The sequence below is a fragment of the Mus caroli genome, chromosome 6, assembly GCF_900094665.2.
Source record: "Mus caroli chromosome 6, CAROLI_EIJ_v1.1, whole genome shotgun sequence".
Classification (NCBI taxonomy): Eukaryota; Metazoa; Chordata; class Mammalia; order Rodentia; family Muridae; genus Mus; species Mus caroli.
Window position 1 is genome coordinate 108,741,827 of NC_034575.1, and position 12,714 is coordinate 108,754,540.

Consider the following 12,714-nt stretch of genomic DNA (forward strand, 5'->3'; position numbering starts at 1 on the left):
AGCTCACTTTGTAGACCAGGCTGGCCTCGAACTCAGAAATCCGCCTGCCTCTGCCTCCCGAGTGCTGGGATTAAAGGCGTGCGCCACCACGCCCGGCTTTGTTTTGTTTTTCAAGACAGCCACCGAGGGCTAAAATGAACTTCTTTAAGTTTTTATATTTATTTTACTTTGTGTGTACAAGTGTTTTGACTGCATGTATGTCTGTGCACCATGTGCATGCCTGGTCCCCAAGGACGTCAGAAGGTGTCGGATCTCTTGGAACTAGAGATAGGGATTCTTGTGAGCTGCCACGTTGGTGTTAGGAACTGCTTTTCCAAAAGTAGTAAGGGCTCTCAACCACTGAACCACTTCTCCACCCCACCTCCTCAAATAGGAACTTTTTTTTTTTTAAGGATTTATTTATTATATCTAAATACATTGTAGCTGTCTTCAGATACACCAGAAGAGGGCATCAGATCCCATTACAGATGGGTGTGAGCCACCATGTGGTTGCTGGGATTTGAACTCAGGACCTCTGGAAGCACAGTCTGTGCTCTTATCCACTGAGCCATCCCTCCAGCCCCAAATATGAACTTTTTATTGACATGAAAACTATTTGTTATTGCCTTTTATTATTGTATTTTATTGTTTGTTTTTCGAGATAGGTTTCTCTGTGTAGCCCTGCCTGTTCTGGAACTCATTCTGTAGACCAGGCTGGCCTCCAACTCAGAGATCCTACTGCCTCTGCCTCCTGAATGCTAGGATTAAATATGTTCACCACCAACTGCGAGTTTACTTTTTTTTTTTTTTTTTAATTTTTCCAGACAGTGTTTGTCTGTGTAGCCCTGGCTGTCCTAGAACTCACTTTGTAGACCAGGCTGGCCTCGATCTCAGAAATAGGCCTGCTTCTGCCTCCAGAGTGCTGGGATTAAAGGCGTGCGCCACCACGCCTGGCGCGAGTTTACTTTTTAATTTAAAAAAGAAAAAATTGAGTCAGAGTCTCACTTTGTAGTCCCTTTGGCCTGCCTTGGAACTCAGTGTGTGTGCAACCAGACTGGCTTCGAACTTGTGACAGTCCTCCAGCCTAAGAGCTGAGGTGACAGGTGTGTCACCTACCCAGCTCACTTTTAAATTGTTCAGCACAAGGTTTAATTCGTTCCTTCTGTCCACACTGAAGGCAAAATCTCTGTGTTTTCTCCGCTTAAGTCTCACCAGCACCTGTTAAATGAGCGCATTTTAGGAGGCTGTGGAGGTCGAGTTAGCCAGCCTCAGGGAGTGCTTTGGAACTCTGGATGGGTGCCTTTCCCAGGCCCTTAGTCTACTCCTGACTCTGGTCCAGGGGTCGGGTGGCATGTGCTACCGAATGCCACTGGGAGGCGCTCGCTTGCCCGCTCTCGGCCATGGCTTGGGTGGAGCGTGCTACTGTGCTTGGCCGCTCGGAGGAGCTTGCTCGCTTACCCAGTGGGGCCACCGGCAGCGCCGCCCTTTACTAGGGAAGCCGCGGCCCTCCGCCACAGGCTCAGTCGCCGGGCAGTCTCGCCATGGCTTGCTACATCTACCAGCTGCCGTCCTGGGTGCTGGACGACCTGTGCCGCAATATCGACACGCTCAGTGAGTGGGACTGGATGCAGTTCGGTGAGTCTGACACCACTTACTCTGAGCCAGGACCCGAGATAGACAGATCCACGCCCCCCCACCCCCACCCCCACCCCCACCCCGCCCCGTGTTACCTGAGGCCGGGGATTCCTGTGTAGAGCGCTGCTGCTTTGCTTTACTTTGCAGAACAACCTGGAGCTGCTTATGAAGTTGCTTATAGCCTAGGGTGGTCAGCTCACAAATGTAGCTTCTTGGCGAGTTTTGGCTGTCTGTATGCTTGTGGAGCTGTTACCGGGGCTGTCATCTACCTTGCAGCCTATGGTATCTGGCGCCACCCTCCTAGCTTCCCTGAAACTTGCCTTAATCTATAAACTGCAGGTGACAAGTGTAGATTCTTTATACAATTGTAAAAATAAAATAGTGTCAACTGGGCAGTGGTGGCGCACGACTTTAATCCCAGCACTTGGGAAGCAGAGACAGGCAGATTTCTGGGTTCGAAGCCAGCCTGGTCTACAGAGTAAGTTTCAGGACATCCAGGGCTATATAGAGAAACCCTGTCTCAAAAGACAAAAAAAAAAAAAAAAAAAAAAAAAAAAAAAAAAAAAAGAATAAAATAGTGTCAAAGAATGTACCTTCCCTACCATAGTGTCTTCATTCTGTGGCATATTTTCCATTCTTATTATTTTGAGACAGGATCACCCAGTGTAGCCCTGGTACTTGCTTTGTAGATCAGGCTGACCTGGAACTTACAGAGATCTACCTGCCTCTCCTGCCAGAATACTGAGATTAAAGTTGTAGTCCACCATTCCTGGCTAGTCATTTATTTTTCTGCAGTGAGGGAACTTTGATCCTAGGGCCTTGTGCCTGTTAGAAAATCACACTACCACTGAACCATATTCCAGGTGACTTTCTTGGACTTTTGAGACCTGTTTTTCGTTTGTTTGTTGTTGTTGTTGTGTTTTTTAATGTAGCCCATGTTGCCTTGGAATTTGTCATTGTCCTGTCTCAGCCTCCTAAGTGTGGGATTATAGATTTGAATCTCTAGTATTTGTGGTGTGTGTGTGGGTGGGGGTGGAGGTGGGGAGGAATAAGGGGCTCATGTAGCTCAGGCTAGCCTTGGATGCCCTGGAACTTCTGACCCTCTCACTTCCATTTTGGAATACTGGGATTACAGGCTCAGTTTATGTAATGCTGGAGATGGAACCCAGGAAAGAACTATATACTAAGGGTGGAATAGCCCCACTCCTTTATTCCTGTAGGTCAAACAGACATAGTAACAGTGGCTTAAGTCACTGTAACTGTTGTCACTTAATTTCCTTTTGTTTTTTTCAAGATAGGGTTTCTCTATGTAGCCCTAGCTGTCCTACTCCCTCTGTAGACCAGGCTGGCCTCAAACTCAGAGATCCACCTGCCTTGGCTTCCCAAGAGCTGGGATTAAAAGTGTGCACCACTGCCTGGCAATGATTTGTGTGTGTGTTTATGAATTTTATTTGATTATATTTTTGTTGTGCTTGGAATTGAGTCCAAGGCCTTGTGCCTGTCAGGCAAGCATTTTGCCAGTGAGCTATATAATTTCTTAAATAAAATTATATGTGTGTGTGTGTTCCATTATTGTTGTTGTTGTTTTTAAATACAGGATCTCATGTAGTCCAGGCTGGCCTAGAACTCATTACCTAGCTAAGAATGACCTTGAATTTCTAGTCTTCCTACTGACCTCTCTTGAGTGCTGGGATTATGTGTCACCATGCCTGACTTCAGTAATATATTTTTTAATTAAGATGTTTACGATACTGGAGGCTGGCAAGATTGCTCAATGGGTGAAGGCACTGAATATCAAGCCTGTGGAGCTGTGTTTTATCCCGGGAACCCTTGTAAAGCTAGAAGGGGAGAGGCCACTCCACACAGTTGCCCCATGACCATTTATAGCACTTACTACAATGAATATCTATTACACAGCTATACTTGATACATAAAGAGAACATGTCTTGTGTTGTTCTGCCAGTTTGGATATATATTATGCATGCGAGGAATCGGATGTCCCTCAGTGGCAAAGCACTCAATTAGTGTGTGTTCCTGAGTTCCACCCCCAGCCCTGTGAATGAAGAGAAAACGAGAAAGGGAAAATAAGTATTTTAAGGACATGGTCCTCAGTCTGGGATTTTTTTTTTCTGTCAATGGCAGTTGCCAGTGTCCAGAGATATCTCTAGTTATCACACCTTGATAGATGCAGAGGCTGAACACCCAACAGGACAGCCCCTCAGCACAGAGCACAGCAGCCCCCAAGGCTCAGTGGGGGGGGGTGTCAGGGACCCTCTTTACCCAGGAAGAAAAGGACTTGATGTGCAAAGACAAATACTGTAGACATCAGGAGCAGAAAGATGAGGCCCAGTTCTCCATGGGGATGAATGTTCTTGGCTTCCATGAGCCAGTTGTAATGGCCGTTGCTGTTCATGTTTGCTTGCTAGCTTCTGACCATGCAGCCCCACCGTGCTCAGGACTGCGCCTCCTGGTCTCTTTCCCAACTGCCTTAAGTATAGACACTTATGTCGTATTTCAGCCATCTTGTGATTTCTGTACACCAGTTATACACGACAGACAGCCTGCCTCTTCTCTCTTAAAATATATCCTAGGTTTTCCGCCTTGATAATCTTTTGTTTTTAATCCCATCTTCCTATTGTATAGCTCAAACTGGTGATCCTCCTGCCTCAGCTTCTCCAAAGCTAGGATTATACATAGCTGGCATTGAACTCTTATCTCTTGAAAGTATTTTCACTCTTTATCACTACCAGGGAGCTGGGACAGGAACATCTGAGATGAAGGGAGGTGACTCTCCTTTGTGCCCTCAGCCTTCCTATCCCCTCTTTGCAGGCTCTGTCCTAGTCTCAGGGTGCCCGTGAAGATGTCTGTTACCACTGGATTGTCCAGGGAACTCTGGCTGAAGTGTGGCTCAGTGGTAGAGTGTGTGCTTACTGTGCCTATGGGCCTGGGCTCAGCTACTGGAATGACATAACAAAGAGGAGGAGGGAAGGGAGGAGGGAGGAGGGAAGGGAGGGAGGCAGGGGTTGGTGGGTAAGAAAGCCTATTACACAGATGTGTAATTCCCGAATGTAGGAAGTAGAGGTAGGAAGATCAGGATGGAATTCCACTCCAGCCTGGGTTACTTTTGAGGGTCTGTCTCAAAAAGCCAAAAACCAAGCAAGCAGGAAGCAATCAAATGATAAACAAACAAATCCATTATCAACCACCACATAACCCACACATTTAAGGAGCATCTCTGTGAGTGCTCACACACACTCACGTGCACACCATACATCCCGCTGCCCCTGCCCCCTCCACTCTAGGTGTTTTCTGTTGCAGCATTTTATGTGAGTGGGACCATCCTGGGTGCATTGTCCTTTGTGAATGGCTTCATCATTTAGCAAGTCTTAAAGGGTCACCCAAGTTGTAGTCAATGTGAGTTCTGTATTCCCTTCCTTCCTTCCGTCCCCTCCCTCATGTCTCTCTTCCACCCCTCCCGTTTCTCTCATTTACTCTCCTATTCTCCCTCCTTTTCCAGAGATGAAAACAGAACCCAGGGTCTCTCACATGAAGGGCGTGCACACCATTAGTGAGCTGTGCTCCTTGTCCTAGTGTCACTGCCTCTCTGTCTCTTACTGTGTCTCTGTCTGTCTCTGTCTCTCTGTCTCTAATTTTTGGGTTTTCGAGACAGGGTTTCTCTGTGTAGCTCTGGCTGTCCTGGAACTCCCTCTATAAACCAGGCTGGTCTCGAACTCAAAGGTCCACCTGCCTCTGCCTCCTGTGGGCTGGGATTAAAGGCATGCACCACCACTGTGTGCCTTTCCAGTTTCTTTTTATACTCAAGTAATAATACTCCAGTGTATGGATGTCCAATCTTTTGCTTCTCCATGTCTCCACTGATGGACATTTGGGCTCTTCTTGTTCTTGGGCAGTCATGAAAACTCTACAGGACATTTGTGTTCAAGTGTCAGTGTGGACACATGCCTTCACTTCCCTTGGGAGTGCACCTAGGCGTGGCGAGGAGTACAGCGTGCACTGCACTCTTATAGGACACGGTGCCACATGTTTTCCAGAGGGGCTGTCCTGGTTTTCATGCCCGAAAGACGGCTACTGTTTATCTTGTTAAAGCTTGGCAGTAAGACAGGCTTTTTGGCTCCTGCTTATTGGCCATTTATATAATCTTTTCTGAGAACTGCACTGAGTTTGCAAGCCCTGGACATGGCAGAATTACCCAGAGTCCACTGAGGCTTCATGATGATTGAGGAAATCAAGGAAATTCCTTAGTAGGCCTGCCTGCTCTGTCTCTCTGTCTTTGTCTGTTTCTCTCTCTCTGTCTCTGTCTCTGTCTCTGTCTCTGTCTTGCTCTCTCTCTCTGTCACACACACACACACACACACACACACACACACACACACACACACACCTACCTCATCCTCCCTGGCCTCCTTTGGGCTCCTGCTCTTTGCCTGTGAGTCACCCTTAGGTGGCTGCAGTTTTCTCAGTCCAGAGGCTGCCCTGAGCCCAAGGCTAGCCCCTCCCTATGCAGTTGCCAGCTGGTCTCAGGACTCTGGTTTTCGGTGCCCCAAAGGAGGGAGAAGGCCGATGATAGTCCCTGCTCTCCAAAGTCTTGGCTGCTGAGCTAGTCCGGAGAAGGTGATCTTGTGCTGGAATCCTGGCAGAGATCGTGTGGGAGTGTGGAAAGGTCTAAAGCGTCTAAAGCGATTTTAAAAGCCCACAGCCACAGCTATGAATCTTCCTTTGGATCAGCAGGTAGACTTCTGTCTTTGTTTCTCTGCGCTCATTTGCTCCTGGGGCAAAGACTTGTAGTATCTGTCCGAGCCTGTGTAAAATGGGGTTCTTAAGTTTCATCTACCAGGCTGGAGAGATGGCTCAGCGGTTAAGAGCAGTGACTGCTCTTCCAGAGGTCCTGAGTTCAAATCCTAGCAACCACATGGTGGCTCACAACCATCCATAATGAGATCTGATGCCCTCTTCTGGTGTGTACTTACATATAATAAATACATAAATATTAAAAAAAAAAGTTTCATCTACCTGGGAGTGTGCACAGGGACCCCTGCAGGAGCCCCTTAGCTGGACCACTCTCTTTCTTGCTCACCAGTGCACTCCAGTCTTTATACACTGCCTAGCTGTGTGACTTTAGGCAGGTGACTGTGTGTCTCTGAGCCATTCATCTGTAAGAGGCTGAAGGAACACAGTGTTTTCCCTTGCCATACTGGAAAGAGTTTGGCCAGTGAGGAGAGGGGCAGATGACCCTTAGGAGGGTCATTCTGGGAAGGTGGGCTGTTCCTGTTCTGTAAGGATGGGTAGGCTTCCCCCACGATTCGGGAATCAGCATGAAGCAATGGTTTCTCTGTGGACATAACACATTGCCAAATGCTAGCTCAAGTCTCCCAGTGTATAGAGTTCACCTAGCCCACGTAGCCACCCATGAGGTCCAAAAGGAAACAGAGGCTCTGGGAGAGCTGACAGGCCTTTGCACAGCAAGGAAGTGCCTGGGAGGATTTGAACCCGGGCTGCTCACATGCTGTGTCTGTCAGCTCTCAGGCACTGTGACAGACACCGTCAGGAATCTTAGCAAGAGGAAAGGACAACTGGAGAGATTTTAGCGTGTAGTCTCTTGATTCCGCTTTGTGTCCGTGGCAGTGTCTCATGGCAAAGCCTCTTTACGGAAGGCGCTGGACCCACTGAGGGCACATCTCTGAGGACTTGGAAGACTCTCCCTGGGTCTCATCTCTTAAAGCTCCCACCCCTCCAGGAACCAAGCTGGGACCAGGCCGTTAGCCTAGGGCCTTTTGTGGGACACCAGTTCCGAAGAGTAGTGTTCACACCCGTGGAAAGTCTGGAAGATTGACTGCCTAGATGCAGTCAGTGGTTTCCTTGAGTCTGCTAGGTAGGACTTTGATTTTTCTCTTTTTCATCATGACCAGATTAATATGAGCTATGCCCTCGTCGGAGCCCTTGGCAGTGACTGAGTCGTCTCTCCCTCCACCTCTGCTTGTCCTACTCCTGGGTGCAGTGCTAACGGATCAGTACCCTAAAAGACAATCGGCTTCGGCTAACTAAGCTATTTCTTTTCAAAGTTCACTTCCTGTTTCTCCTGGGAGGAAACTGAAATTCACAGAAGCTCAAAGCTCTGGCTAGTACTCTGACGGAGCCCCACTAACACCAGTGTCCTCGCTGGGCTAGCTTTGGTATGACGTCACACGTTCCTCTTTGCCCCTTGTGAACAGTTGGAAGGGGACCCTGGGCCTGCTTAAGTCACTTCCTGCTGGCTAGGAATCTGATGTGGAGTTTCCAGTGACTAAAACCGTAACTCTGGAACTTTCCGTCCCTACAGGATGCTTCTCTGGCAGCGTTCTCTGTGGGAGAATGTCATGGTCCTTCCTCATTTATCCAGAGGGGACTGACAGTGCATGGGCCATTGTGTTTATCCGGGCTCTGAGTGTCTTCCATAGTTCTACAGAGTCCTTAGCTTTATCTCTGGCCTCCCTGCTCTCGGCTTCGTCCACTCGAAGCTCATATTCCAAACAGAAAAGTTCTGTGGAGTTCTGGATTTGGCTGTTTTGCCTAGAGCTCATCCTGGTCTTGTGTTTAATGCTTAGTGGCATTTTCCTTTGGTGGTACTGGGACTCGAACCCAGAGCCTCATGCGTGGGAGGCAAGCACTACACCAACCGAGTTCACTCCTAGTCCCTCAGCCACTTGACTTTGTGTTCCACATATTCCTGTTCTGTGATTTTTGAATTATTGGCACCAAGGCTTGATTTTTTTTTTAACTCCTCATTTTTGTTCGGTTTTGTTTGGCTGTACTGGGGACGGGGCTGAGGGTCTCCTGCACAAGCCAACTGGTGTTCGGTCCTCATGCTACCCTGAAGTCTAATCATTCTCTCTCTTTAATGCTATCCTATGTTAATAAACTCAGTGGCAAAGCTGGGTGTGGTGGCTCATACCTTTAATACCTTTAATTCTAGAACTTGGGAGGCAGAGAAAGGCAATTACCTGAGAGGTCAAGGCCAGCCTGGTCTACATAGTGAGACCCTATCTCAAACAAACAAACAAACAAATAAAATCCATGGAATACTATGTAACAATTAAAAATGCCTTTTAAGGGTTGGGAGTGTTGCTCAGTGGTTGGTTTAGTGTGCATGAGGCCCTGGTTTTGAGCTCTAGTTCTGCAAAACAAAAATCCATTCACTCAAACTGACAAATTCCTTATGGGTTCATAAGGGCCTAACTGGAGTTATGTAGGATGAGTCTCTGGGTTCAGTATCCAGCACCATGCCAATAAAAACAATAATAAAGTTAATGTTTATATATATATATTGGTTTTTCGAGACAGGGTTTCTCTGTGTACCCCTGGCTGTCCTGGAACTCACTCTGTAGACCAGGCTGGCCTCGAACTCACCAAAGGCCTCTTGCCTCTGCCTCCAGAGTGCTAGTATTAAAGGCATTCACCATCAAGCCTGGCGAATAGTAATGCAACTAAAAAGTAGCCATTTATGAGGAGCCTGGATCAACTGGGAGAAGGCTTGAACTACAACACTAATAAATAGGAGAGGTCTTACCTATTGTCTGTCAAATTCTGTCTTAAAGCCAGCACCTGTGTGAAGGAGAGAGGAGGAGAGGAAGCAGCCTAGTGGAGTTGACCCGGGAGGGTGGGATAGAGTGTCTTTTCCATGAGAACAACCATCATTCATATATATATATATATGTATATATATATATATATACATATATATATACACATATATATGTGTATGTATATGTATATGTATATATATGCATATATACACACACATATATATACACACATACACATACACACACATATATACACACACATATATACATACATACATACACACACATATATATACACACACATATATACATACATACACACACATATACATATACATATATGCCAAGGTAAGCCACATGTGTTGGCTCACATCAGTAATGTTAGTATGTGGGAGACAGGGGCAGGAGGATTGTTGCATTGGAGGCTGGTCTGGAGTACACAGCAAGACCTTGTATCAAGAAAATCAAATTAAAAATAAAAGAAGGAAAGCATAATTTAGTATTAGTGCCAACACAGTCCCTTGTGGTTCTCCCTGGTGCTTCAGAGTTAGTAAGGTGCCAGTGAGCTGTCTCGGTTCCTGTGACAGCTCTACCATTTTTCATTCATCAGCCATAGACACACTCATTTTTCCCACCAGGGTTGAGACTTAGTGAGCCAAGGGCTCAGGGAACAACATCTGGGGACACTTGTTGGGGTCCTGCAAGAACAGGGCATCCCTAAGGCTGAGGGCTTCCCTACCTTGCTGCCCTCCTCTCCTCTGCATCCTCCCCTTAGCCCTAAGGCAGGCAGTTTTCCCATTTGGAGATGTGGCAGTGATGGAGACAGATGACACTGGGTGCCTGCAGGGGCTCCCATTCTAGATGGAGTGGGCTCAGTTCTGCTCCTCATTGAGGCTGGTGTTGGGGAAGAGAGACCATCCCAAGCAAAGAAACTACTGATGTTCAAGGCTCCCAAGCTCCTAAGATCTTTATTCTGCTGGGATGCAGTAGCCACGTTGATATCTGGGGGGGAGCAGTGAGGTAGATGGGAACCCTTCCTTGGGGCCAGTGCCTCCAGTTCTAAGTGGAATCCTCTCTTGCCTTCCAGCTTCCTACGTGATCACAGACCTGACACAGCTGAGGAAGATCAAGTCCATGGAGAGGGTCCAGGGGGTGAGCATCACCCGGGAGCTGCTGTGGTGGTGGTCCATGCGGCAGGCCACGGTCCAGCAGCTGGTGGACCTCCTGTGTCACCTGGAACTCTACCGAGCTGCCCAGATTGTCTTGAGCTGTGAGTAACCACTCTGTCCCTAGGGGAGTCTCAGCAAGGGCTGTGTGTCTGTCTGAAGACATTATCGATCTTGTATCAGTACGGTGGGTGGAACTGACTGGGGCCAGGTGAGCTCTCTGCCAGTGAGCTTTACCCCAATGCTAGGACCCTTCTTTTTCCCAGGTTAAAATTCACACACCAAGTTATTTATCTACCAGATATTTTCTGCAGGCCTACTATGTGTTATACTTGGCACTGAGTTTATCAGGAGAGACACTGACTAGACAGAGATCTAAAACTTTTAATTTGTAATTAAAAAAAAAATATTGGAGGCAGGGAGTAAGGGCACTTGTTGTCAAGTGTTGTGACCTAAGTTTGGACTCTGGGACCCACATGGTGGAAGGAGCGATGCCCAAAAGTTGACCTCTGTCTTCTGCACGTATGCTACGGTAGTTGTGCCTCTCCACACAAACACACAAATTAATTTTAAGAACTTAAAAAAATATTGGAGAGCCAGTTAGGAGACGGTAAGCAGCAGGAACGAAGGGAGAATAACCAGACTGAGAGATAAGAGAGATGGAGTAGGGAAGCCTCCAAGCGCTGTGGTCCAGGACAGCCAGTCCGAAGAGAGCATCCTGGAAGGGTGGGAGGAAAACCGTGTTGGGGCTGGGGACATCGATCAAGGGAGAGCACCACCTAGAACATGTAAGACCCTGGCTTTCAACTCCAGTTCTGCAGGAAAAACAGTATCTGAAACTCGGGAAGCCCATGCATGCTTTGAAGTTGGCCTCTGTGGGGATGGGGATGGCTGCCCGCCGTGCCAGCAGACCCAGGGCACAGGACTTGCCTGGGTGACCCTGAAACCTTTCTTTAGAGCAAGGATAGGGATTAGAGAGCTCCAGCCTCAGCACTGCAGCCCACATGGGCTAACAGGGTCACCCTGGGATGGCGTCCACTCTTCAGCCACTAGGTAACTCACTAGGATTTAACGTTGTGTGGAAACCTGTGGTTAACACACCACGGCTTTCCTTTTGGGGTTTAAGCAGGAGGTGCCTGTTCCAGTAGGAGAGTCTCCAGCCAGGCTTGCTTCTGCATTCCCAGAAACTGTCCCATAAACCAAACCCCTACCTGGTGGCCATGACTTTCCCCTAGCTTCTGTCTCTGTTCCGATAGTATTTCCCTACCCAGTCTTCTTCCAGCTTCTTCCCTCAGACTGGACACGGTAGCCTGCTTGGCTCACAGCTCTTTAGAACTGGCTAGCATGGATGCTGGCCTGTCCTGAGATGTGCCAGATCACTGCTTCTCATCCCTATTCCCTGAGGGCCAGTCAGAGAGGCCTGGGGCAAGATATGGCTGAGAGAGTCCAGGCCTGGCCCCATGGTACAGCCCTGGGAGAATTTCCTTTCAAGGGCTCAGACCCTACCATTGTCTTGCGAAGGAGCCAGCCTGGATGCCAAACAGAGCCCTCTCTGGGATTCTTGGAGCCTGGGTCTCCATGATCACTGGAACCAGGAGGCATTTCATTTGATCACTGTGACCAGCCCCCAAGGTTTGTGACCTCAATTTTGGTTACTCTGTCTTCTTAGAAACCTGAAATGTGGCAGATGCTGAGAAATGATAAGGCTTAACTGGTGTGATGGCAAATGTTTGCAATCCAGCACTTGGGAGGCAGAGGTAGGCAGAACAGGAATTCAGAGCCAGCTTTGGGCACATAACCAGTTCAGAACTAGCTTGGGCTACATGAGACCCTGCCTCAAAAAAATGTTTTTGTATTTTAAAAGAACTAATTATAAACACTTAGAGCTGCCAGCTCATATGTGGTCACAGTGTGGTTACAGCTAGTCCACTTTGCAGAGGCAGATGGCTGGGCCAGGCAAGGCAATGGTGTCCCATCAGGATGTGTGATAACAGAGGAAGAACCCGAGAGGCTCCTGACCGTACTCTCTGACCACTGACAGCAGAGATCATTGACTAATCTAGGAAACATCTTTCTCGTGGAGGTCAACAAAGACCGAAGCACCAGATTTAAAGAAACATTCATGCCAGGCTCAATGGTGCAACCCTGTTAATCCAAGTGCTGGGGAGGCAGAGGCAGGTGAACTCTGTAAACTCTGGGTCAGCCGGGTCCACAGACAGAGACCCTGTCTCAAAAACAAACAACTAAAGAATAGGTATGGGCTGGTGAGATGGCTCAGTGGGTAAGAGCACCCGACTGCTCTTCCGAAGGTCCAGAGTTCAAATCCCAGCAACCACATGGTGGCTCACAACCAT

The 12,714-nt window shown here is 47.9% G+C and overlaps 1 protein-coding gene across 1 annotated transcript in view; it reads left to right on the forward strand.

The window, feature by feature from the left end:
- The first annotated feature begins 1,452 nt into the window (after positions 1 to 1,452).
- Irak2 (interleukin 1 receptor associated kinase 2) overlaps positions 1,453 to 12,714 on the forward strand; it is a 57,543-nt gene continuing 46,281 nt past the window's right edge. The window contains exons 1-2 of the mRNA XM_021165133.2: positions 1,453 to 1,614; positions 10,282 to 10,464. Coding sequence (XP_021020792.1) covers positions 1,521 to 1,614; positions 10,282 to 10,464 — 277 coding nt within the window. The 5' untranslated portion in view covers positions 1,453 to 1,520. The remainder of the gene's footprint in view (positions 1,615 to 10,281; positions 10,465 to 12,714) is intronic.